The sequence below is a fragment of the Lissotriton helveticus genome, chromosome 3_1, assembly GCF_964261635.1.
Source record: "Lissotriton helveticus chromosome 3_1, aLisHel1.1, whole genome shotgun sequence".
Lineage (NCBI taxonomy): Eukaryota > Metazoa > Chordata > Amphibia > Caudata > Salamandridae > Lissotriton > Lissotriton helveticus.
Window position 1 is genome coordinate 966,186,521 of NC_136061.1, and position 26,905 is coordinate 966,213,425.

At 49.4% G+C, this 26,905-nt stretch overlaps 1 protein-coding gene across 4 annotated transcripts in view; it reads right to left on the bottom strand.

Moving 5' to 3' along the window:
* Positions 1 to 26,905, bottom strand: part of AGAP1 (ArfGAP with GTPase domain, ankyrin repeat and PH domain 1) — a 1,166,515-nt gene that overhangs the window by 476,753 nt on the left and 662,857 nt on the right. For all 4 annotated transcript variants that reach the window (XM_078681380.1, XM_078681378.1, XM_078681379.1 and 1 more), the window contains exon 9: positions 610 to 702. In XM_078681380.1, the coding sequence (XP_078537506.1) occupies positions 610 to 702 (93 nt within the window). The remainder of the gene's footprint in view (positions 1 to 609; positions 703 to 26,905) is intronic.

Consider the following 26,905-nt stretch of genomic DNA (forward strand, 5'->3'; position numbering starts at 1 on the left):
CACGCAGGTTTAACGGGAAGTTGCACATTAAGGACGAAAACGAACCCGTGCGACGAGCCATGGTGAACCCAATCAAAGGTACACGTCCTTCATTAGCAAATTACAAGCGCGGGGCGCGCAGCTGACACGGGGCCGCGGATTATCCGCACTAATTGCCTCGCGGCTCTCTCCCCTCAGCAGAGCGGCCCCCTCCCCTCCCCGGCCTGGCTCCCGATGTCACCCCCATCGGCCGCGCCAGCAAATGGCCCAATCAAAGCGCCCTCTACAAAGGCGGGCTTTGAAGCCCGCGCGGGCGGCGCGCTCCGTCTGCAGGCCGGCAGCGCGCACTTCATTAGGGGCTGTTGTCACATTGCAGGGCTCTCCTCCCCTCGCCCTCCTTCACCCCACCCCTCGCGCCCTATTCTAATGATCCCATTTTCATACACACAGGCGCTGCCTCTAATTGATGTCAAGTGAGCGACTTGCACATTCATGGCGGCGTCGCATCAAACGGGGTCCGCCGGGCGCCTGGCGCAGCCATCACAAGGCGCTGCCGGAGCCGAGATGTAGGGGCCTCCAATTACAGCCGCGCTGGGGGGACACCGCCAGGCAGTGGGCGGCGGAGCTTACCTGTTTAATTGGGATAGCACGGCCGCTTCCGATGCTGTCTGCCCTGCTCTCCAGACCTTTCTTCTCCTTCTCCGGGTCACTCCCTTTCCGGGACTGTAGGGGGAAAAACAGGTGAGAGGTCAGAATCAGTAGGCGCTGCAAGCTTCAGGCATTTTAGGGTATACATTGAGCAGTAACCATTAGAAGGCGAACAGAGCAGCGGAGGAGCCGCTGCCAACAGGCCTAGTTCAGGACCACACCTTTCCCGAAGCCCCTCAGCCAACCAGGGGGACACCCATCTTAAGGAAGTCTCAGAAGAGATGCAAATGTCCAGGATGAAGCCCCCTAAAAGATACATCTTGTCATTTTCACTCTGTATAACAACCAATCTCCTCCAACTTTCCGTTTCAAAAGTCCAGGGACAGTTTTCCCAGCTATGCTGCTCTTTTCTTTTAGCAACTAGGCACGATTGAGTCTGTAGTGCTGAGCCATGCAACTAAAACTGAAAATGAATACATTAACCTTACAACGAAAAGCAACTCATTTTCATCTAAGAACATTCATCTACTGTGCCAGCTACCTAAACTCACTGAATGTTAATGTCACTAGAAAACGTTATCACTTTGGGTTCACAAAGGGAAGGCCAGCAATCCAGGTAAAATGTATTCTTATAACATAGGGCCACTGGAACAATGAGATTCTTGTGTCACAGCATTCTCTGCATATTTTTATGATTTTGTCACATTTGCCACAGAATCCGTCATCTGCTGCATAATCCGCAGAATTTAATAACACATTGGATAACACGTTATAAAAAGCAACAGCACCTTTTGGCATTAACAATGGTTGATTGGTCACCCTTCAGTTGCTTGTTTCTGTATTTCAGTGTTAAACGGACACTAATGTAGTGAAAACATTGCCCAGTGGCAACATGTATAAAAAGGACAAATGAAATGCTGTCACAAAATGTGCTGCATTAGATCGCATGATTTGCCTTTTCTTGCCACATAATTTAGTCAACCCTGCCTCATAATTTGATCTTCCCATGCCACATAATTCCAGCAGCCATGCATGTAGCACAAGTCCTGCAATGGTCACAGGATTTTAACACACCTGGATCTGTGGCATGTCACCGGTGAAAACAACAAGGACAAAGTGCCCTTTAGTGGTTAATGAAGGCAAGACATTCTCAAGCAATGAGCTAAAGGGAACCTCCACACAGCCACGATGCAGTGGATCTTCTGCATAGAGAGGCTTGAGTGCTCATTGTTGTGTTACCTATAACTTGGCTCAAGGTGTATCACTGCAGGTAGACAGATTAGATATTGACTGTTTCTCTGTAGCTGGTAATCTGAGCTTCATGTCGTTCTAGTATGGGCCTCAGACTATTAATGATGTTGGAAACAACGATCGTTAATTGGCCCACAACGTTCCTCATGAAAACACAATTGGCCTGGGAGAAAAGGCTACTCTCCATTATATGCAATAGTGAACTCTACCAAACAATAACCAGTGAACGCAATGCCACATATTTTCAAGTTTTGAGCTTTCCTACAATTTGATGACTAATTATGAATTCCCAGACCCCTTAATTTAACAGCTCAGAACCACACTCAGAATTGTGCAGAGATACAATCCCTAAAGGAATTTCCCAAGGAGTATACACCGGCAGGTATGGGGGCGCATGTACCGAGCACCAATTGAGGGACGTGCGTTCAGAGCATTATCAGCTGGGCAGGCACATGCCAACAGAGGTTAAAAAGTTAATGGATCAATGTCTACAACAATACGGCTATGGCACAGTGCTTGTATTCAGACTCCATCCCGCTAGAGAATTTTCTCTGTTACCCTTTAGGAGTGGTCTCGAAGAAAGACCCAGGAGAGTACTGCTTGATACACAATTTGTCTGTGCATAGGGGTCGATCTATTAATGAAGCTACTGATGGGGCACTATGCTCAGTCAAGTATACCCTCCTAGACCAGGCGATTGCGATGCTTCAGGACCGGAGGCATTGTTGGCAAAGGCCGATCTAGAATCCGCCTTTAGGTTGCTGCCAGTGCGCCCTGATGACTTCCATTTACTGGGTTTCCAATTTACGGGTGCCTTCTATTTTGATAAATGTATGCCCATAGGCTGTTCGGTCTCCGGTGATTACTTTAAGAGGTTTAGTACTTTCCTTGGTGGGTTTTTCATTACTTGGATGATTTCCTTTTTTTGGTTACCCTGGCACAGCAGAGCGTGGGAGGGCCTGAGAATCTTTCCAGGAGCTGATAGGAATGTTTGGAGTACCCTGCTAGCACAGGGTAAGATCTTTGGGCCAGCTACAACAATTGAATTCCTTGAGATTGAGTTGGATTCCATCCAAGACAGGTATATCCAGGCTTCCCAGGAGAAAGTGAAGCGTTTTACAAAGTCATTGGCGGAATAATTGGCTGCTAAGAAAGTTACATTACATCAGTTACAGTGTTGGAGGGGCAGTTGAATTTTGCTCTCCACATTATCCCCATGGGCAGCCCATTTTCCAGATCAATAGCGCAGGCCATGTCTGATCTGAAGTTGAAGCACCATCATACAAGGTTATCACGTGAAGTCCAGCAGGATATGAAAATCTGGGAAGCATTTTTGAGGGATTTTAATGGTACAATGGTGTGGCCAAGCCCTGCCAAGACCAATGAGGAGTTGAGTTTGTTTACAGATTCCTTGTGCAGGCAGGGCTTTGGCGCCGTTTTGGGTGCATCTTGGTGTGCCCAAAAGGTGGCCAAGAGAGTGGGTGGAGTCTCGTTTAACGGTGAACATTGGTTTCCTTGAGTTCTTTCACATTTAGGTGTCCCTCGCAATATGGTCGGAGCAATTCCGCAATTGGTCAGTGGTATTCTGGTCATACAACATGACTGAAGTGGAATGCATTAATCAGTAAGCGGTCTAGTGTAAAATGATCTTGAGGCTAATAATCCCTTTGATGCTCATGACGAGCTCAGCTCGTCATGAGGTATACCTCTCGTGTGCTCATGACGAGGTGATGACCACACCCATTTCCATTATGGCCCAGCACAGCAGAGAATCAACTCAAGCAGCCAAGGTGTTAAAATAAATTATACTTTTGTGTCGAAAGCTCAATGGCAGTTTAAATCCAAACATGTGCCTGGAATTCTTTTTTTTTAATAAATCTTTTTATTAGATGAACAAAAACAAAAGCAGCTTTGACAAAGAATAATAAGGTGCAGTGCGATCATCAGTTATTTTTTCAACATTCTCATGGCTTTAGTACAACAATTATCGTGGTAAGTCTTCAAAAGGAGTACATATCATACCTCTACTTACAATCCAGGGTGCCTGGAATTCTGAACAATACAGCAGATGCTTTGTCTCATTCTAAGATGCAGAAATTCAGGTACCACCACCCAGAAGCAGCAGCGTCTACACTGTTCCTGGAACTGATGTGGCAGTTTGGTGCCCCAGTCTATCAGACCTTGTGGCTGCCAGTTTAGCGTCGAGGATGAGAGGGCATATTGCAAGGAAAGCAAAGCGGTTAGAGAATGGTTTTTGCAAGAATCCATAATAGTATTTCTTGAATCCTTAAAAAAGGAGGGACGACCTGTGTCTTACACAAAGCGGTATGCTGCAGCAATTTCCTTCTTTGCAAAGATACTGGGGTACACAGATGGGACGCAAGGCTTTGCTGGTTCAGGGGGCATTGAAAGGCTGGTAGCAGTTGGAAAGAAGCAGTCCTGACTCCAGGCGCCCCTTAGACATAGTGAAGCTAGCAGTTATTATGGCCAGCCTGGAGAGAGTTTGTAGATCACCAGGTGAGGTCTAACTTTTTAGGGCAGCATTTTATGGGTCGTTAAGAGTAGGGGAGCTAGTGGCAAAGAATAAAAAAAGATAGAAGTGGTGGTCTGCAGCAAGTTGATATTCAGTGGCCAAAAGGTTCTTTAGCAGTCACTATTACCTATTCAAAAACCGACCAAATGGGTAGGGGTCACCACATACTGCTGCACAGGACCCCGGGAAATGAATACTGTACGCTGGGGAATTTGGAAGCCTTTCTGGCAGGCCGAGCTCAAGGGACTGTTGACCCCCTTTTAGTGCATGAAGTTGGGACTACTCTCACAAGGTATCAATTTGTCAGGGTGCTGAACAAGGCCCTGGTTTTTGCAGGATTAGACCTGCAAAGTACAGCTCACATTCATTTAGGATTGGTGCAGCAACTGATGCAGCAGGCATGGGCTGGTGGGACAAGCAGTCCAAAGGATAGGCAGGTGGAAGTCTGACTGTTACAAGCACTACGTGAGGCTAAACATGTTGTAGATGTGGGAGTTAATGCAGCAGCTGGACACGTCATTGCCTCCTGCCAATGCAGGGGGTATTACAGATGTGCTGATGTTGGGCCACTCTTACGCGAGGTGTGCAAATATTTTCTATTCTGCAGGTGAGTACGCAGCACTGGCAAGCAAGGCAGGATATCGGCTGATTTTCTGTGGTCTAGGGGGACTTCACTTGGCCTACTTTGGAACTGCATTGGACAAAATGTTGCCCTGGAGGCTTCCGCTTCCAGGGATTGTAACTATGGATTTAGGGGGCAATGATATGACAGAGTTGGGACGGAAGGATGCATTTGAACTGTTTATTGCCGACATAAGTTGCTTTGTGAAAAGTTCCCGGAGACCGTGATGCGTGTCCAAGATTGTCCAGAGATTGATTTGGAGAGGTGGTAAGGCGGTTAGGGCTCTCAACTAGTCTGTAAAGTGGTTGAACATGATTTGATTTGTGGATTTATATAGCGCATGGCTACCCTAAGGCTTCCCCGCGCTGACTATGAGAGCTGTGAAAGGAGGAGAGGCCCATAGGACCCGGATCCCCCAGCATGCTCCACGCCCGCCCTAACCCACCAATTAACCAAGACTTTGAGATAGGTGGGTGTAAAAAGGCCATGTTTAATGACAACACTCATAAACATGACAAGCACAGTTATTAAAAACACATCTATAAAAACATTACCTATTATTGAGGCAAATCATCAAATTCCATTATTTATTATTCACTGTGCCTAAAAATTGTAAGATATTATTCCTTCCCCCAGCACCAAGGGTCCTTCTGGTTCGCATCTCCCCAGGTTGAGATGCCCACGCAAGGTGCAACCCACCTGCGCCCCTGAGCGATGGGCCCCAGCCCTCGGGTCTTTGTCCGCCATTTCCAGGGCCCCACCTCTCGTCCACCAGGCTGCCTGGAGGCTCGTACCTGACGCCCTAGCCTCCCCAGCCGGTGGCCTCCATCCCCCTGCGGAGAGCTTACCTTCTCTCCCCTCAGTGCTGACCTAGGGAGTGCGCAAGGCGAACTCCCATCACTTTTGTAAGTCTCTTTCAATGGTCCAATGTCTCTTCTCCGCAACACACCCCTTCGCACTACTTCCTTAAAGGGACGGGTGGGTGGAAGTTACAAATCCTCTCTATTATAGGCAGGGGCGTGTGGCGAGGACGAGCGGCGCGAGACCCGGTCCGGTGTGGGCGAAGGAAGAGGCCGAGTTCCTGGTGACCCTGACCTAAATAGGTCACGGCCTCTGCCCCCACCGGACACACGTCACCGCCCCGACCGGAAACGCCGGCCGCCGATAGGCCGGCCGGCCTGCCTTACCCTGCCAATGGCGTTGCGTGGGCCGGGGGGCCGGGCCCTAAGTGCGTGCTCGTCTAGCCTCGCACTTGGCATTAGGGTACTTGGGGGAATAGCCAGGTCTAAAGGTTTTTCTTGAATGCCATTTCATTTTGCAGCTCTCTAAGGTCCTGAGGCAACTCGTTCCATAATTTTGGAATCAGGTGTGAGAAGTATCTGCCTCCCCATCTAGACTTTTTAATTCTGGTGGTACGGAGAAGGTGTAGATGAGAGGATCTAAGTGGTCTGATGGGGACATGCGCCGAGATTAGGTTTCTTAGTTTTTCTGGGCCTTTATTATTTACCGCCCTGTGAGTGATGCACAGGTATTTGAACTTTATTCTCGCCGCTACGTCGTGCTGGGGTGTGTCAGTGGAGGTTGAGTAGGAGCCTGGCGGCTGCATTCTGCACTGTCTGGTGCCTCTTGATCACATACTTGGGGGAACCCAAGTAGAGAGAGTTCCCATAGTCCAGACGTGAGACTATCAGAGACTGCAGAACGGTATTTCTAAGCTGCTCCGGTATAAGGTGCATTATCTTTCTGAGCATTCACAAGAGCCCAAAACAGATGCCAGATAGCATGTTGGCCTATTGGCTCATTAAGAGAGAGCTGTCCAGCCAGATGCCTACATTTTTTTACCATTGTTTTAGGCCCCAGGGGATTGTCCATACAAGACGGCCAGTTGTTCAGTGCCCTGGGAATGGCTTTGTTGCCTAAAATCATAAGCTCAGTTTTTTCGACGTTCAATTTGAGGTAGCAGTTTGACATCCAGCGGGACAGTTGTTTAGACATTGACCCAGTTGGATGTTGCCTTGATTGTGGTCTTGGGACAGGGAGACAATCAGCTGGGTGTCATCAGCATACGATACTCCTACTATGCCAAACTCCTGCATAATGGTGGCCAGTTGTCTGACATATATATTAAAGAGCGTGGGGCTCAAGGGAGAGGAGCCCTGAGGTACTCCAAATTTCATGGGCAGGCTATCTGAGAGACAGTCACGATCCATCACTTGGATAGACCAGTCGTCCAGAAAGGAGCTTATCCACTCCATCGCTTTGTCCCGGATACCTATTTTTCTCAATCTGTTTTTAAGTAGGGCGTGGTTGACGGTATCAAATGCCGCGCTGAGATCGATCAGTATTTTAGCAGCTGACCCTCCCTTATCTAGTATGGCTTTCAGTTCCTCGGTGACTACCAGGAGCGCTGCTTCTGTACTATGAATGGTGCGGAAACCCATCTCCGTAGGGTGGAATAGCTTGTTCTCCTCCAGATAGTTGACTAAACACTGGTTGACATGCCTTTCAAGGAGTTTGCCAAGGAGGGGGAGAAGTGAAATGGGCAGTAGGTTACCGAGTATGTTTGGGTCCAGCTGTTTTATTTTTTAGGATGGGTCTTATTATGGCGTGCTTCCATGCTCGAGGGACCGACCCTGGGTCGAGTGATTTGTTAATCTGCACTGAGGGGAGGGGGAGGGGTGCGGGGGGGGGGGGAGACTGTCCTCAGTCACCTTGAGAATGGCGTGCGGGGGCACAGATTCTAATGAGGACCCTGATTTGATGGCCCTAAGCAGCTTAAGGGTCACACCGTCCTCTAATCGAGGAAAGTGAGTCAGGCTAGGGGAGGGGGCAGGACCGCTATTCCCGTGGGGTTCTTCTTCGGTGGGCTGGTTGGTGTTCTGAATTTTGTGAAAGAAAGAGGCTATTTAGGTTGCATCTTTCAATCGTGGCCGTTGAGGGTCCGTTGGTTTCTAGGGGAGTGGTCAGATTTTTGACTACTTTGAAGAGTTCCTTTGGAGATTTATTGGCCTAAGCTCTAACAGTTGTGTCCTAGAGTAGATATGCCGACTTGTGGGTGATGGAGCAGGGTTCCTGGTCCAGGTCGGGCACGGACGGGCGCAGACTGGCTTGCCTTAGGCGCGCCAGCGGTGCACCCTCTGCGCGCCTCCGGCTCAGCATCTGTGTTATATTGCTGGCCGGATGCAGAAGTTGTTGTGTGGCAGGGAGGGGATGTGTCTCTCCGCGCAATCAGCGAAGCCGTGGCGGACTGGAGAGACAACGTGAGAGTAGGAGAATGGCAGCGGCTCAACGGAAGTCAGCTCGCCCCGGGCACTCCGCCCTCGGTAAGGAATGCAGATTAGCCCTCACTAAGTTCCCTGTTCAAGTGTGTAGCCTAAATACCGAGCTGCAGCGAATAGGACTTTCTATACATCGCACACAACAGTATTATAAAAACTACTAAATCAATTCAATTCACATCAATTAAAAGCTCAAGTAAGATTCCATTTTTAAAATCAGCAGAGTAGCAGCATGAAACATACAATAATTAAAAACATGAAAGTTGTTAAGTTGTTTAGGGCACCTTGGTTATCATCTATACCTCACGGGTGCATTAAAAGTGAGCTGTTTTTCTTGTCTAAAGAAGGTAATTCAATGTTTCTTAAAAATGTGTTGGCCTGGTTGGTCAAACATCCATGGTATGGTGGGGGACCAGATAGTAAGGGAACTATGTAGGCCTGTGGCGGGTGAGGTCATGATTGGTGGGGACACTTCATGTCCCTTTATGGTAATCTTTTACCCAAAAACAACAGCAGCACCACTGGACCCTCAAAGGGGTGCTGGTAACAAGTGGGTAGGAGGTTACAGTGGCACGGGGGCTGGGTCAGTCGTTGACATGTGGTCCTTACCTGTCAACCACATGTGCAGGCACAGTTGGCGAGAGCTTGCACAGGCCCTTTTGGGATGTGGAACTTGCGTGTAGGGTTTGCCAGAGGTAGGTATCACGAGGGAAGGTAGGACACCTGCACAAGAGCTCCCGGTTCAAGAAGGGGAAAGGTGGGGACCTCCAATAAGGAGGGCCCTATCTTCTGGATGGGGGATTTATCAGGAAGCATCACAGAACCAGTCATGATCTCACGCAGGAACGGTTTTGTTGTTGGTTGCAAAGGAACAAACTAGTTATTGTTAGGTAACACCCATGTACTGGAGTCTGTATTAAGGTTAAGTTTTGCAATTATAAACAATATGTAAATAATGTGGTTACTCTGCAAAAATGATTTGGTGTTTTAAAATGTTTTGTGTGTGAAATAAATATAGCCTAGGTTCTTACAACCCCTGATTCAAAGAGTTGATTTCAGAACTGATTATTATGGAACAGGGGTGGTTAACCACGGGACATCGGCGACCCCTGGCCATACTGCAAACATACAACTTTACCAAAATGATCTGGTAGGGATTTTTAGACAGCTCTATGCTGGCCCTACCTGGTATAGTTTTGTTTATGGATGGCTTGTGATGAAAGTGTTGAGGGACAATAGCACATGCCAGGCAGGCCTGCACTATCAAATATAGGAACTCGTGTGGTTTCAGACTGATAAGAAATGCGTTACTTACCTGTAACAGCAGTTATCCAGTATTGGTGTCTTTCATGGATTCACATGCCTGAATCATTCCCCGTCGTCGAGACGGGAGCCTCCGGTACATAAAAAAGTAATGTCCTATAGACATACATAGAGAAAATAGGCCTAAGGGCCTCCCCTTAGTAGCCTTTCTTAGTCCTTATGTAAAAAGGACCAAACTCTCCCAGTCAGCCAATCAGCTCCGACCTCCCTCTAGAACCTTCCTGGGAGGAGCCTCAGTCCCTCAGATTTTCGTACGCACCCAGCTAGGTAGGCGTAATGTTGTCAGAGAGGGATGTGAGTCCTTCCCGGGGAGGCGGGAGGGTTGCATGTGAATCCATGAAAGACACCAATACTGGATAACTGCTGTTACAGGTAAGTAACGCATTTCTTATCCAGTATTAGGGGTGTCTTTCATGGATTCACATGCCTGAATCAGAATAGTTAGCAGTCAGATATGCACATTTGTGATGTAAATCAGTTCTGCAGTCATGTTAGACAATGCATATAACATCACATATAGTATCACAAGAGCAAGGAATGTGCATACCTGGATGGCGGGAAGTAGGAAGGCTCACCTCACTGAAAGAGATGGCGAAGCACCGCTTGACCCACTGCCATATCCTTCTGAAGTTCGATATCCAGGCAGTAGTGGCTGGAGAAAGTGTGCAGTGACTTCCAGGTCGCCGCTCTGCCAATGTCCAAGATTGGCACCCCCGCGAAGAGTGCTGCTGACGTGGACATCGCCCTGGTGGAATGTGCAGTGACCTGATCAGTCAAAGGCCGTCCGGACTGGTCATGGCAGAATGCAATCGTTGATGAGATCCATCTTGAGATGCTTTGTTTCGTGAGGGACAGGCCCATTCTTGGTCTGCTGTATGTCACGAACAGTTGTGAAGAGTTTCTGAAAGTCTTAGACTTATCCAGATAGAACCTGAGACATCTTTGAGATCTAAAGAATGTAGAGCCCTTCCTGCTGCGGTTGAAGGGTTCGTAAAGAAAGTTTGAAGGATTATTGGCCCATTGAGATGAAAGGCTGAAGGCACCTTTGGAATGAATTTTTGGGTTCGGTCTCAGCACCATGCTAGCATTCCTGAACTGCATGTGCGGTTCCGAATGGACTAGCAGAAAAACTGCATGTGCGGTTCCTGAATGGACAGAGCTTGGAGCTCGCTCACTCTTCTGGATAGAAAACCGCCTGTAGCCCACTGACTCTTAGTGGGGATTGTTCACGAGACATACTTTGGGTCAGCTCCGTGTACTGGTTGAACGGATGTTTCATGAGCTTGGTAAGAACCACATTGAGATGCCAGGAGGTGGCAACATCCTTACTGGCGGGAAAGATCTATATAAACGTTTCAGAACTTGCTTAAGCAACCCGCTTGACCATAGCGATGGGCTCGTTTGAATTCTTTTATAACGAGATAGCACTGTTAAATGTACTGTAATGGATAGATAAGGCAATATTTGCACCATTGATGTGGAGAAAAGCATATTGCTGCGGTCGACACCGCAGACACAAAGCGCTTCCCTTTCCAGGAATATGTTCATGTGCTATCCGCACTTGCTCTGGCAAGAATGTCTACAGTCCTGTGGATTATTCCGATTGTGGAACTCTGAACTCAGTCTTGGATTATTCCGATTGTGGAACTCTGAACTCAGTCTTGTGTCAGGGGTCAGGCGACCAACCAGAGAGACTTCAGACCCTGATGTCGAACTGCATTATCGATCATAGTAGCAGAGATAGATACTGCCGCCGGTGGATCGGCGGCTACAGGGATAGGTGGTGGAGTTCTGTGAACCAATGTCGCCTCGGCCCAATTGGGGCTATTAAAATCAGAATACAAGGCTCCACCAACCTTGTCTTGAGGACAATGGGAGCATCGGGAATGGTGGAAAGGCCTACGCAAAGACATTGCGCCATGCGGTTGGAAATGCGTTCCCTAGCCAATTACGGAAGTGTGGGCATCCGGCTTTCATTCACGTCGCAATTAGATCCATTTGCGGCGTGTTTTATCTGGAGAAGATGGGGCCAATGATTTGTTGGTCCAGCTCCCTGTTACAATGGTTTCTGCCTGCTGAGCGCATAGGTGAGCCCATTGTTCGTCTTATTCTTGGTAGGCAATCTTGAAGGCCCAGGAAGACCGTCAGCAGTTCAGGCAGATTGATATGTAGTGTCTTCTCCATAGGAGACTACCTTCCGCATTTTGTGACGACGTGAGGAACCGCCGGAAGTAGGAGTGACAAGCCTTGAGACAGTTTTTGAGAGGATATTCCTCATTGTAGGACTCCGGCCATGTGAGGATTCTCTTTTATGTGGCAAGATGACCCTGTAGATTGTAACCACTGCTTCGATAGCGCCTCTTGTAGAGGTCTCGTTCGTAGTTGAGAGCGAGGAACCAGGAGGATACACTATCACTCTCTGATGGGAAAACCTTTGCTGACCGTGTGGCCAGGGTTATACCTAGGAAACTGATGTACCTAGGAAACTGATGTAGTGAGAAGGTTTCAGGACCGATTTTTCCTGATTGAGGATGAGATCCAGCATCGAAAACTGAACAGGCGTTGGGAGACCTAGACACGTCTTTTAAGGATGAAGCCTTGAGCAGGCAGTCCTTCAGATACCGAAGGACTTGGTGTCCTAGTTATGTCGCTCCCAGGGAACTGTATTTCGTGAATATGTGTGGTGCAGACTTGAGCTCGAAAGGCAGAACGCGGAACCGTAAATGTCTGCCCACTACTGCAAATCGTAAGTACTTTTAGCGATTCCTGTGAAGTGGGATATGGAAGTAAACGTCCTGTTTGCTGGACCTCATGGATTACCATGCGAAACAACTGCCTCTTTTAGGAGGGTGTTGAAGTCTCTGAAGCCCAAGGTTGGTCTCCTCCTCTTATCTGTTTTCTGGATTTAAACAGGAAGCGGGAACGAAAAAACCCTTTTCCCTTATGAGGAGGAGGTACTCTCGCTACAGCTCCTTTGAGGAGGAGGAACTCTCGCTATAGCTCCTTTCTACAGCATAATCCAGACGTAGATGCAGCTGTATATCTTGATAGCTCCGCTGCCCGTTCCATGAGAAGACAATTTCTCAGAAGATGGGTGCTTGTTTTGCTATTGTCGGCGACTGAAGGCATTGTGGTCTACTCTGGCCTGAAGAGCAGGAAGATTGGAATTGATAATTTCCTTTGAGGGAAGACCTTTCTTCTTCCTCCCGTTGTACTAAAGGACTGGTTCATATACTGAAGAGTGTCCAAAGCTCTCGCATTGTCTGTTTCGTTAACTTTTCGTGCCAATAGTGACTGGCCCTCATCTGGCCCGTCCACAAACGTTGTTTGCACCTCAGGACGGAAAGGGCCCTCCTTGGATCCGCAAGACTGCAGGCCCAGCCACTTGCGGAACCCTGTCATAGCGATATTCCTCGCGCAGTCTATGGTTTAACGCCAATGCCTCGCCTCAGCGGAATCCACCTAACTTCCTCTTCGGATGAGTCTGGTAATTCCGGCTGGTATGGGGCCAGTGTGCCCACAATTTTCCATGCTAGCGTACCAAGAACGCTAGAACGTTCACAGAGGAAAACCTGTTCGTAAGGTTGTCCACTCTTAGACCCTCCTTATCAGGAGGAGGTGACAACGGGGCCGAAGGATCCCTGGAGTTTTTCTAGGCCGCCTGTGGCACTACGGAGTCCGGCTTAGAAAGTTCCTGTTAAGCACGCCGGTGCTGTATCTGGCGCCTTATACTTCTTCTCCAACGGAGGGATCACCAGTGATACAGAGGAGGGGTACTACCGGACCCTTACCTCTTCTGACTATAGGTAATGGATAACCCGTATCGATCTTACTGCCTTCTTGTAGGGTTCCTTGAAGACGTACAAGAAGCAGGCCTGTTCTTGAGAGGTCATGGAGATCTTAAAACGTTGAGCAGCTCTCCATACCACCTTAGAAGAGATTCCAGAGTGGTGGAGTTCCTTCTTCGTCGATGAATCCGTCGACGAGGTAGCCGTCATAGACTATGCCATCGTAGACGCGCAGTCATAGATGACCATACCCCCTTAAAAGAGATGACAGACTCGGTGGATCTCCTCCTTCGTTGACGAGTTCGTCGACAAGATGTCCGTCAGAGAGTATGCCGTCGTAGACGAGCAGTCATAGATGAGGCCGTCGTAGACTACTCGTAGACAAGGCCGTCGACGCCGTCGTAGACTAGCCTTCGTAGCTGAGTCCGTCGTAGATGAGGTCATCATAGACTAGACCATCCTAGACGAGGCTATCGTAGACGAGTCCCTCGTAGACTAGGCCATCGTAGACTAGGCCCACGTAGACGAGGCCCGCGTAGATGAGGCCATCTTAGGCTAGGCCATCTTAGAGAAGGCCCTGGTCGACCAGACAGGCTGTCATAGACGATGTCTTCAATGACTATGCCGCCGTAGACGAGTCCTCGAAGATGAGCCTACGTAGATGAGGCTATCGTCGATACCGTAGACAGGGCGTCGTAGGCGAGCAGTCGACTCCTTAGACTAGCCCTTGTAGACGAGGCCTAGGCCGTCGTAGACTAGGACATCGTAGACTAGGCCATCGAGCACTAGGCCTTCGTAGACGACTAGGCCATCGATCATTAGGCCTCCATAGAGTAGGCCAGTAGACTAGGACATCGTAGACTATAGATTAGGCCATTGTAGAGTAGGTCCTCATAGACTAGGCACTGTAGACTAGGCCCTGTAGACGCTGTAGACAGGCCGCCGTGGACGGGCTGCCGTAGACAGGCTGTCACAGACGCGCCCACTAAAATGCGCCTTTGTAGATGAGGCCATGCGCCTTCATAGATGAGGCCATCATCGTAGATGAGGCCATCATCGAAACCGTAGACAGGCCGTAGACATGCCGATTAGTCTTCGAGATGAAGCCCTCATTGATACCGTAGACAGGCCTTCGTTTCGAGAGGCTGTCGTCGACGTCGACGGTCTCGCCGTCGACTGCCTCGTCGTCGACGGCCCTCGCCGGCCCTCGCCGTCGACGGCCCTCGCCGGCCCTCGCCGTCGACGGCCCTCGCCGGCCCTCGCCGTCGACGGCCCTCGCCGGCCGTCGACGGCCCTCGCCGGCCCTCGCCGTCGCCGGCCCTCGCCGGCCCTCGCCGTCGCCGGCCCTCGCCGGCCCTCGCCGGCCCTCGCCGTCGCCGGCCCTCGCCGGCCCTCGCCGTCGCCGGCCCTCGCCGGCCCTCGCCGTCGCCGGCCCTCGCCGTCGCCGGCCCTCGCCGTCGCCGGCCCTCGCCGTCGCCGGCCCTCGCCGGCCCTCGCCGTCGACGGCCCTCGCCGGCCCTCGCCGTCGACGGCCCTCGCCGGCCCTCGCCGGCCCTCGCCGGCCCTCGCCGGCCCTCGCCGTCGCCGGCCCTCGCCGGCCCTCGCCGTCGACGGCCCTCGCCGGCCCTCGCCGTCGCCGGCCCTCGCCGGCCCTCGCCGTCGACGGCCCTCGCCGTCGCCGGCCCTCGCCGGCCCTCGCCGTCGACGGCCCTCGCCGTCGACTGCCTCGCCGTCGACGGCCCTCGCCGGCCCTCGCCGTCGACGGCCCTCGCCGGCCCTCGCCGTCGACGGCCCTCGCCGGCCCTCGCCGTCGACGGCCCTCGCCGGCCCTCGCCGTCGACGGCCCTCGCCGGCCCTCGCCGTCGCCGGCCCTCGCCGGCCCTCGCCGTCGCCGGCCCTCGCCGGCCCTCGCCGTCGCCGGCCCTCGCCGGCCCTCGCCGTCGACGGCCCTCGCCGGCCCTCGCCGTCGCCGGCCCTCGCCGGCCCTCGCCGTCGCCGGCCCTCGCCGGCCCTCGCCGTCGCCGGCCCTCGCCGGCCCTCGCCGTCGCCGGCCCTCGCCGGCCCTCGCCGTCGCCGGCCCTCGCCGGCCCTCGCCGTCGCTGGCCCTCGCCGGCCCTCGCCGTCGCCGGCCCTCGCCGTCGCCGGCCCTCGCCGTCGCCGGCCCTCGCCGTCGCCGGCCCTCGCCGTCGCCGGCCCTCGCCGTCGCCGGCCCTCGCCGTCGCCGGCCCTCGCCGGCCCTCGCCGTCGCCGGCCCTCGCCGTCGCCGGCCCTCGCCGTCGACGGCCCTCGCCGTCGACGGTCCTCGCTGTCGACGGTCCTCGCCGGTCCTCGCCGTCGACGGTCCTCGCCGTCGTCGACGGTGCTCGTCGTCGTCGACGGTGCTCGTCGTCGACGGTGCTCGTCGTCGACGGTGCTCGTCGTCGTCGACGGTCCTCGCCGTCGTCGACGGTTTTGAAGTCGACGTCCATGGTGTCGTCGACGGCCTCGTCGTCGACGTCTATGTCCTCGTCGACGACGCTCCAATCGTCGACGTCGACGGTGTCGCCGTCGACGTCTATGGTCTCGTCGTCGACGTCATCGTCGACGCTGTCGTCGTTGTCGACGCTCACATTGCAATGATGATGGTTTTGACGTCGATGGCTTCTTAGGCTGTACCTCAGGAGGTATAGACGACGCCTTTCTGAACGATCCTATGACCAGAGGAGGGGATATAGACGGCTCATACGTCGTCTATGTTGTCCGATATTTCTCCAAAGCAAGTCCTTTACTCTCCTTTCCCACAGAGTGGGGAGATCCTTGAAGGACTGCGCCCGGAAGACCCTTGAGCGGTCTTTTTTGGGGCCTTCTCAGGATGGTACCCTGAGGAATGAGTCTGAGGAGATTCTCTATTGAGGTCTCCTGGACTTTGAGGGCAACACCTCATCGCAGTAACTGGAGAAAATAAATAACCTCCTTTCTGGCCTTAACCATATTAACAGCCTCTGTTCACGACCCTTCAAAAGTCACTTGAAAAGCAACATACCTTGTAGCCTTTGGTCTGTGAGTGTGAGGAACCGAGCAGAGCCACCTCTTGGAACAAGAAGTGCAGGCTCCAAACAGAATTCTTCCGTTCTTTCCCTTGTTAAACCTTCTTTAAAGAAAGTATTTGAAGATACAGAATGTATTTGAGGATAATCCATAGTAGAAAAGCCAAATTAAGTGAAAAAAACACAGAATCTGAGCAGAGCTCAGAGGAGACTCCCTTAGCACAACGTGCGGTAGAAAATCTGAGGGACTGAGGCTCCTCCCAGGAAGGTTCTAGAGGGAGGTCGGAGCTGATTGGCTGACTGGGAGAGTTTGGTCCTTTTTACAGAAGGACTAAGAAAGGCTACTAAGGGGAGGCCCTTAGGCCTATTTTCTCTATGTATGTCTATAGGACATTACTTTTTTATGTACCGGAGGCTCCCGTCTCGACGACGGGGAATGATTCAGGCATGTGAATCCATGAAAGACACCCCTAATACTGGATAAGTGCTGGCTGTGGTGGTGGCAGACTACCCAGGACAGCCTAAGTTGTGCCTTCAGGCAGGACTGCGTAAACTCTGACTAGCAATGGTATGGTTCAAGGATGGGTGATTGTCGGAAATCAACAATGGTGTAGGAGGAATAGTGGTGTACGAGTAATAGTGAACGGAGAAGAGAGAAACGGTTGAGCATAGCCATTTTGAACTGTTTTTTAAAGCCCTATCAACCTGATGAGATAGATCATCAACCTGCGAAGAAATATCAAATCCTGCACCCCACCCAAAGCCCCCCTCCAACGCTTGAGCATGCACCACTAAGGGAAAACTGAAGTGGTTTTGTGGCAGTTGTAGCAGGGAAACAGAAAAATGGAAGACCGATGCCCTGCAGCCCTGCACGCTTCCCGCCAGACCCACATCCAAGGCCTCAAAAGGAATGGGGTGCTTGCTGCACTGGTTGGGAAAGCTGTCTCGGACTATACACCAGCCCTCTGGAATAGTCTCTAAAGTTTCTGAACTGATGCAGGTACTGTTTAGCAAGTGCCAACAGCCCCAATGAGTGTGCAGTAGTTCTACTGCCCCTAAAGCATTCTAACGCAGATTCACTATCTCACTGAAAAGATGGGATCCAGCGGGTCAGTATACTGCCAGACAATCCTGTGGAATGCATCCACGAGTGTCAACAAAATATAACTCTAGTATCTACTGTCCTTCCCAGGCAATCCATAGTATCCAGACCTGTACAGTTACCATACTTGGCCATGTCCTGTCCATCATGAATCGTATGAATTAAACGAGCCCTAAGGGCCTCTGGTACTGCCGCCAAGATTGCGCTGGCCATGTCCTACAGTGCATGTGTGTAAAAGCACAGTAAACAAATGCAGCATTTACAGTCGTAATGCTAGACTGGCAGAAGAAAACATGCGATTGCCAGTAGTTTCAATACTCTTGGATTCTCTGCTTGGAGGAGGGGTTGAAAACGAGTTAGGACTCACCTTACTGGTCGAGGCCTGCATGCCAAGGCTCTCTGGGGTGGGGTGCTTGGTACAAATACATGGGTCACCAGCCACCGGTCTGTGACGCCTGGCCACCTGCAACTTAACAGGCGGGCAAGAATTAGGCTCCGCCCAAGTAACCATCAAAGTATCAGTGAGGGTATTGTTCAAGGGAAGCAGGGTCTCTCAAAAGTAACTGGCTAGGCCATAAGATCATTCTGAGGGCATTTATTTTGAGCTTAACGGAGGGTAGCTGTAATTCTAGTGCCTCAGCTGGCACCACTGCAAACAAGGAACCCTTACCAAGTGGTGAGCCAAGCCCTGTCTCAGGTGAGGTGTCAAGCCCACTGGCATCCTGTGTATCGATGTATAAGACATTATCAATATAGTAAGGGGGAACTAGTCATCATCATCATCTTGGGGTGCCTCCTGAACTGGCAGAGGATCAGTCTCAGAACCAAAATGTTATTGGAGTCTGCTAATAGGTGTGACATGACAGAGCCACAAGGTTAAAGTCAAGCTGCATGATGACTAGTTGCTGTTTTGTAATTTTGTGGCATGATGTTGTCTCGGGGTTCAACATTTGCATCAGCACTGGTTCCTCTTTCAGGGCTGTCAATACTAGTGCTGGCATAGCAAGGACCAACATGTATCTTCGGGCCGGAGTAGAAGTTTGTACAGGAGTCGGTAGGGGCCAAGTAAAGGGTCCCCATTGGGAAACGGTTGTGCTGGGGATAGACTGGCCTGCTGTAACCCGACTCGAAACAAAAAAACTTGCTGCCGCCGGTAACCCAACTGTGAGCCCCTGAGGTTCTGTGGTGCCCAAAAGCACATTATTGGGAGCAGGAAATGCACAGAGAATGTGCAGCATGTACTCCTTTAAGGTCTCTATCTGCTAAGGGGTTGCCGACAGCCAGTGAAATTGGGAGCATGTTAGGATCAGCTAAAAAATGGTTTCCGTGGCCAGAGACCTCAAAAGGGTGCGACTAACAGAGTGATTCTCTTGCTTCTTCTCTTTGACGTCAAGAATGACATGAAGGGGTCGAATTCTGCCTTAAGTTCTTATTCTTGTGCTTGGACTTATCAGAAGAATTTGCGCACAAACTTGAGTGATCACGAGTGCAGCCTTAGGACCTATGAGACGGCCATAGCTACAACTTCTTCTGTTCTGCAGCATACAACTTCGCCTTCCAGTCTTGCATCGCCTAGGGATGCATGAGAACACATTATCACATGGCTTAGGGTTAGGGCCTGAGCCCAGACACCAGAAACACACTTTTTGAGAGTGTATGACCACTATCTGCTTGCTGCAGTCGCTGCCTGTCTTGACACCTGTCCTTTGGGGTATGGACATTGTTTCCTAGCACACTGATGAAATAGTTTGGTAAGTCGTAATGAAACCAATAAAGCTGGGAGAGAGCTCTGGATTAAGTGTCTGAAATTGTAGACAGAAAGGAACTGACGTCAGGGTGGTGTTAAGTCAGAGAGGACCCACAAGGCACCACCAAGTGGCATGTGACGCAGGTGCCTGTGGCTACAGTAGGCGAGACTAGAGGAAAACGGAAGAAAACATTGTAGGTAATGAAGGGAGTGGGGGACCAAAAAGCAAGGTAGATAAGTGTGAGAAAAAAACAAGGGATAACGAACCCCGGCCCACGGTTCAGAGTAGTGCTGCACACAAGAGGAAAAAATTCAACTACAAGACACAATAATAACAAAACTAATAATAAAACTATATGCAAAGAAGGGAATGAATAACTACTTCAAACACAATAAGTGCAGAAAATTCAAACCCTCAAAAAGCAAGACAAAACTGACACACGGAACCAATATCAGGCTGTCAGTGAAAGTGACTGGTGTGGTGCCAGGCTGGCCTGCTCTGGCAATGAGAGTAGCAGATTTGGTGTCAAACATGCCCGTGCTGACAGTGATTATGGCTGGTGCGAACAAAGGTGTAGTTCCAAGCATATTGGGCTTCCATGGTTCCAGGGAAGCATGTTCTAGCGTGAGCACTAAATCAACAACTAAATTACCTACACAGCTATATTTTATTATATTAAATTCTTAACTAAACTACTACAAAATGTGCTAAGTAGTATAACTGCTGCCGACAGTAGAGGTTGAAGAAACATAGTTGGCAGAAAGAGGGGGTTTATAAAATAGGGCTGCCGTTTATTTGGGCGAGTCAGGAATCAGTATGCATGCAGTTCCAGAAATACTTCTGCTAGGAAAGATCCCATTAAGTTTAATGTGGGTCCATGTGCCTCTTGGTGGCAATGATAGAAAGAGGTCTGGTGGGGTCTTAGGTTTTCTTATGTTGGGAATGCTCCAAAAGATCTTGAAGTGGCTCATATATTCCTAAAAACGCACATCAGAATGGTGAGGGCCCAAGTGAACCTAGGCTGGGAATCAGCCAGGCAGGCATGATGTGTGTCCATGTACCCCATGCTGATAATGACTAAAATGCACCTTGTGCCCCAATATGTGCCAGGTTGGGAGGTATCTACACACAATCATTTCCTTAGCCTGCCTGCTCGCAGCGACGTAGGCATGTTTGGTGAGGTTTCAGGCACACCCCTTCCTGGGAATGACCAGAGAGAAGAACCTAGTGCACCTGGGGCTGGGAATAATGCAAACAGATCTAACATGGTACTAATATCACACTGCATGACGTCACTTAGAGATGGGACTGTTGTGAACATTCACTAATAGTGATAATAATCTAGTGGAGGCGCTGGCCTATTTTGAGCCTGTCAGAGATTACCAATGTTTCTAGTAATCGAAGACCAACTGATGCCAAAAAAACTCTACCACTACTTGCAAAGCTTACCATTCTGGGAATAAGGCACATACATTTAATATTCTAAACTCAGACGGTAAAGGCAGGAGAAAAAGGAATCACCTCCAAACTGAAGGGGTTTAAACACGGCCAAACACCCAAAACCACTGAAATGCTGGTAGAGTAGGAAATAATTAAATAAATCCAGCATTAGACTGCAGCCTGTGGAGGCTTTGCAGACATCTGGAAACTGCATTTCTGAGGTTGTCACAAAGCAACGACAGTGTCACCAATCAGGGAATGCAATTACACAGGTATCAACAGCCAAACATGCATCGCAGGACTTGAGAGGAGTCATCCCTGTATGACACGCACGACGATCAGTCATCCCTCCTGACCTGCCACCAAGTAAATGGGGCTTGCATCCGTGCACGAGAAAGAAACAAACGAACCAAGTCATTTCTGTGCTGGGACAATTCAGCACCGCATTTCTGTTTTTACGTTTATAAGGTCAATCACTACATACAACACCAACACTTTTATTGCATTAAAATTTCCCCATCCCTCCCAGAAACGTGTGCAGACAACAAGATTCTAAGTGAACACAACACACCCACCTAACATGCCACTACTGCTTTTCTCTCAATTCTTTGGAACATCTTGAGGCACTGGACAGGTGGCACCAGTGAAGTTATCTGTATACCGGCAAACTGTCACGTTGGCCGCAAAAATTGGCCTTCAGCCATCAAAGAATAACATAGGCATTTCTACTGACAGGAGGACCATCTCGCCACTTGTTTACACTCCTGATTTTTTTTTAAATATGAGGTGCCAATGTTTGAGCACAAATGATAAAGAGGGGCTCTGAAGTGGCGAACAACGAATGATAACTAATTAATACATCTTTTTCTACAACCAGTGATAACTTTTTAATACATCTTTTTCTAATACGAACAAATATCTTCACACCTGTGATCTTCTCAGAGCGCAAAGGAAGTTTAAGTCACATGCGATCATAAAGAATACTCCCACATTGGAGAACTGAAGTCACAGGTAAGCAACTTTGGCTTTTCCACTGAGCTGCTGGCTGCCAACGTATAATCACATATAGAAAATAATAATTTAAAGAAAAGTGTACTAAAAATGAATTAAATAAGGGGGGGGAGGGTGTTTGGTCGAATGTCGAGGAAGATGGCCGCACTCTAACTTGGCTCCAGCACACCCCACCCAGCATTGCATAAAATTCTCACAGTAATCCGGGGAAACAGAGCTGAAGTCAGTTTAACAGTGTCCAAAGCCTTCTGCATGTACCTCAATTGAACGGTGGGGAGATCTGGTGCTGGGAACGGAGGTACGGACCAGCTTGTCGGTGCGGCGAGGCCTAGGAGAGGCGGCCCAGAGACAAATAACTGCCAGAGGAGGCGGCCTCACCAGCGAAAGGAATGCTGCGGCAGTAGCGACGGCCGCAACTGGTGACCGCCATCGAGGAGTGAGATTCCTGACGAGTGGTGAGTCTGCCCGAAGTGTGCGGACGGTCAGAAGAGGCAGACGAGATCTGACCCTATCAGGTGGTGGCGGCTCCTGGGACCGCTGGAGGTCATCATGTGTCCCAGACGGGCACGATTCGGGGCGAAACCCTGACTGACACACTTTGAGGAGCTGCCGAGCTCTCCGGCAGCACTGACGGTGGAGTGACCAGAGAGAGAGGAGCAAGCGTGACACCCTTGCGCCAGGTACAACAGCAGCGGTGAGGGGGACCCCGGAGCAACAGACGCATTGATCAAGGCTGCAGGTGCAGTGGGTTACAAGCAGCTTCGTACTGCAGTTGGGATTAGCCCGTGCTAAGGACAGCGATTAAATGGCCTATCGGTGCAGCTTATAGGCAGATGAACAAAGTGCACCGACTGCTCAGTTACACCACACAGCAGCGCTGAACTTTGCCAATTGAGAGCGGGCGAGCAGGCCTGGTCAACCTCTGGTCGGGTGCGTCGGCAGCGGGGTACATAAAACCGGAGACTTTGGCTCTAAAGCCTGCCCACAGAGAGAGGTGAGCAACTGGGAACCCCACGCCAGGAGCAGACCGGAACTGAGAGCCTGGTTAAACACGAATACAAGGGGAAAACACAGTGCAAGATATGTTCAACAGCTGAAAGGAGGTAGAGTGTGAGAGAGCAAGCGAAATAGGGAATTGGCTGGTGAAACCAGACAGGGCCTCTGGCCCCACATCTGGCGGCAGAGAGTAGCCAATTGGTTCAGACTACTCCGTGCACGCACTTGGAGGCCTGTTGATAGCATTGATGACGGGAGGAAAAAGCAGCTGGACCTCACTGCAGGTGAAGCTGGATAAATATGCGTGGCAAAGGGGGGGCAGACGCTAAAGAAAAAGGGGCAGACTATGCACTGGTGCAACAGGCTGAAGGACAATCAGATCTGACCCTACAAGATATAATTTCAGCCATCACTAATGTGTGCACCTCACTGGAATCCAGGCTGGACCTAATCAGGGCAGACATCCGCAACATGGACGCCAGAATCAAAAAAGTAGAGACCACTACCAAATTACTAGTCATGGATACTTCCCTTCTCAAAATCAGATCAAAAAACTCCATGCCAGTAATGAGAGGATGGAAAATCAACTGGAGGACTATGAAGGCAGGATGCGGCGTAACAACGTACGAATCCTAGGCGTGCCAGAGCGAGCAGAGGGCCCAGCGGCAGACCTGTTGGGAGGGGGGGGGGGGCAAAGCCAGGAGCACTCCCTGGGCCCGCCCATACTTGCACGGGTATTCAACTTTTAAGATTGTGACGCAATACTGTAGACCGCTCGCACTGCACCACCGGTCATTTTGAAAACAGCAAAATAACATTCTTCCCCGACTTCACACTCAAAGTGCAAAGACTACGCCACAGCTTCTTGGAAGCCAAAAGGGACCTGAGAGATAAAGAGCTTAAGTAGGCCATGTTATTTCCTGCCAAACGGAGAGTAGAGGCGGAAGGAAAGGGATGGTGCTTCACTAGCCCAGAGGAAACATGGGAATGGCTAGATGGATGACGCACAGTGGGGAAACGCACTCAGTCCGACAAACGAGAGAGAGCCACTCGGTACCGACAAGATTGTGATGCAGCAAACATGGCGGACACTAACCAGACATTGGAGACTCCGGATTTGGATAACAACGAATAAAAGAGTAGAAGTAACTGTTCTCACAGGGGGGCAGAAACAAGAGTAACACGAACTGAACACCCCTAAATTTGAAAAAGGCATGACTCTACTGTAATATGAGAAGCTGGCAACAAACCGCAAAAGATGCTATTGGAAGAACCTATGAGCAGGAGAGCAGATGTGCAACAACAGTATGGTAAAATCGTTCCTCTTCAGATAAATAATAGGCTCTGGTATGGTTGACTTTTGGATGCTGCCGGGTGTGGGTTTGGACCACACACCACAGACATTCCAGGGGTGGGAGACAGGCGCTCTGTTGGGTAGGTGGGAGTTTTTTTCCTGTCATGCAGGGAGTGGGGATGGGAAAGTTCAAGTTTGCGGGGGAAATCCAAGTTATGTTGTAGCTCAGTCTTTACAGCAGGGAGAAGGAGGATCTTGCACCCCGGTGTTCACATGTGGAATACGGCAAACAGGCCATTGTCCCAGGTCCAACAGAATAGGTAACATACACACAACTCATTACACTGAAGATTGTTTAACCCACAGAGATCATGACAAACAATAGAAAGGGGAACTCACTCCGCTTCCTCACCTGGAATGTTAACGGGCTCGGAGATCAACTCAAACGAGGGATAGTGCTTCAATACTTAAAACGGCAGGCACCAGAGATAGCCCTACTGCAGGAGACACACCTAGTTGGCCACACCTGCAAGGCACTGGACCGATGAGGATATAGATTAGCAGCTCATGCGGGGTTGACATCCGGCTCCAGAGGAACCAGTATTCTTATTCATAAAAGTTGCCCATACAGAATACACAAAACATGGGTGGATACATATCTTGGAGGCCATTAGCTTAAACAATACTGACTATATACCGCTATTAGCAATTCCTCTTCTGTGAGGTTCCCTTCCAGAGACTCTCATTCCTCGGGGGTCCAGGTGGTCACTGGGATGTTAGCCAATAAGTTTTGGGAATCTAGGGCTGTGGTTGTGGTAGCGGGGGTATACTTATGGGCCAAATAGGTAGCAAATGTTATGGGCCAAATAGGTAGCAAATGCCTCTGCAATCTCCTGTGGATCTCTCAGATCCTCCCATTGGGCCCCCTTGAAGAGGGATACCCAGCGATGGGCTTGATCCTGCCTCTCTGACCAGGCCAACAATTTACCCGCCCTGTCACCAAGTTCATATATTTTGTGTTGTGCAGCCTTTTGTTTAGATCTGGCTGACCCCAATAGAAGGTAAATATAGTCGAGCCTCTTCGTATTAAGGGCATGTCTAGCTGACTTATCTGTGTCTGCTACCTTTACTTCTTCTGCCAGGATTTCCTTTTCCAACATTTCTATCTGAGCCCTCAATTCTTTCTTGTGCCCCACTATTAGGGTTAGTGCCCGGCCTTTGATCACAGCCCCAAATGCCCCCGATAGAGTGGGAGAGAATTGCTTTGACTAGCCAAAGATAAGACAACTTTAAAGTCCTCTTGAGAATTATTAAAACCTCCTGCAATACACCACTTACAGAATATTTTGCACTTAAAATATTGGTACATGAAGTTATCAGCGAAGGCTACTTGGCCTACTCTGTGATCCATCCTCTTTTATTGTTTATGTGGATTTAAAATTAACCATTAAACCATTTTTTTTATTTTATCAACGAAAAAAAGATTATTTTTTAAAAACATTGTTACGTTGATTAGATATTGTAAATTAACAAGTTCATACTTGGCCCATTGATAAATGGTAAAATCGTACTATTTCAATACATATTCAAAAATGATCTTTATCCAAACTTAAGGGATTTTCCATGCTTGAATAGCCACATGGGTTAAGTCACCAATTTTACTGTTGCCTGATGACAATTAAACATCTATTCCATCACCTAAGATAGCTCATCTACCTAATGCCTTTCAAGGTTCTAGTGAATAATACAGAAGATTACATAACCACATTTCTGGAGAGCTTGACTTTCTGGATCACATTGGAGTGGGTCACCTGTTACTTGGAAGAACTTTCCTTAGAGACTCTTCCACTGTGGACCTAGATTTTAGGAGGGTTTATTTTAAAGATATTCTTAAATTGCAAGTAGGTTCAAAGATGGTAGCTCCAATTCTTCAGAAAGCTTTGGTTTAGTTACTGCTGGCACTTCTGGCTAGGGAACATGAAGCACTGGCTCAATCTTTTCATTCCTTTTTCATATTCTCTGCTGTGTGTCAATAGTGCAAAAGCTTCTAGACTTCACTAACTACAATACACATTTTCATGCCCCCTTTCTTCATTCTATAATGTATTGTTTTTTAGTTGTTCACTTTAAAGAATACTCATTTGAAATGGATTTCTAATGACAAGCAGATCAGAGTGTGTCTTGGTCTTCCACCCTTCAACCATCGGATGCTCTAAATATGCTTGCCAGTCTAGTAAATCAGGAGTGGTGCTCAAGACTCTGGTCACTTTGTGTGATAGCTTCTTGAACGAACCCTTTAAAAATGCAATATTTTTCCCTTACTGCAATAGATTAAAAGAAGAGGAAGACAAATATGAGACTTTGTTCATGTATTCGGATAGTTCACTGCATTGGGCGCACTGTTCGTTCAAAGACTAAGAGCCACTCATCTGGAGTTTCAAAAGAAGACAAGAATGATGCAGAAGAACAATGTCAAAGCAAAGCTATGAATATCATACTTGCCAAGCATGCAGACTCGCAGAAAATGATTTTTGAAAAGATTTATAGATTGTGGGCATTCAAAATTTAAGATAATTGATACATCTCATTCTGAAACTAAATCCCAGTTTGCACAAGAGCGGAGTAGTCCAATTCTTTGCAGAAGTACTATTATCTCTGGAGACAAATGTAATATTTTATCTATGAATGCATTTGCTTCTCATTCAGAACCACACTCATTTTGAGGCAACTGTAAGGTAATCTAGAGTCCAAAATGGAGCACTTAAAACTGAGTTGTGCTGTTCTTCGAATAGAAGTTTAAATAATGGGCTGTGTTTGTCTCATTGGTCTGCTGTAGCTAATATCTTTCACAATGTAGGGGATAAGA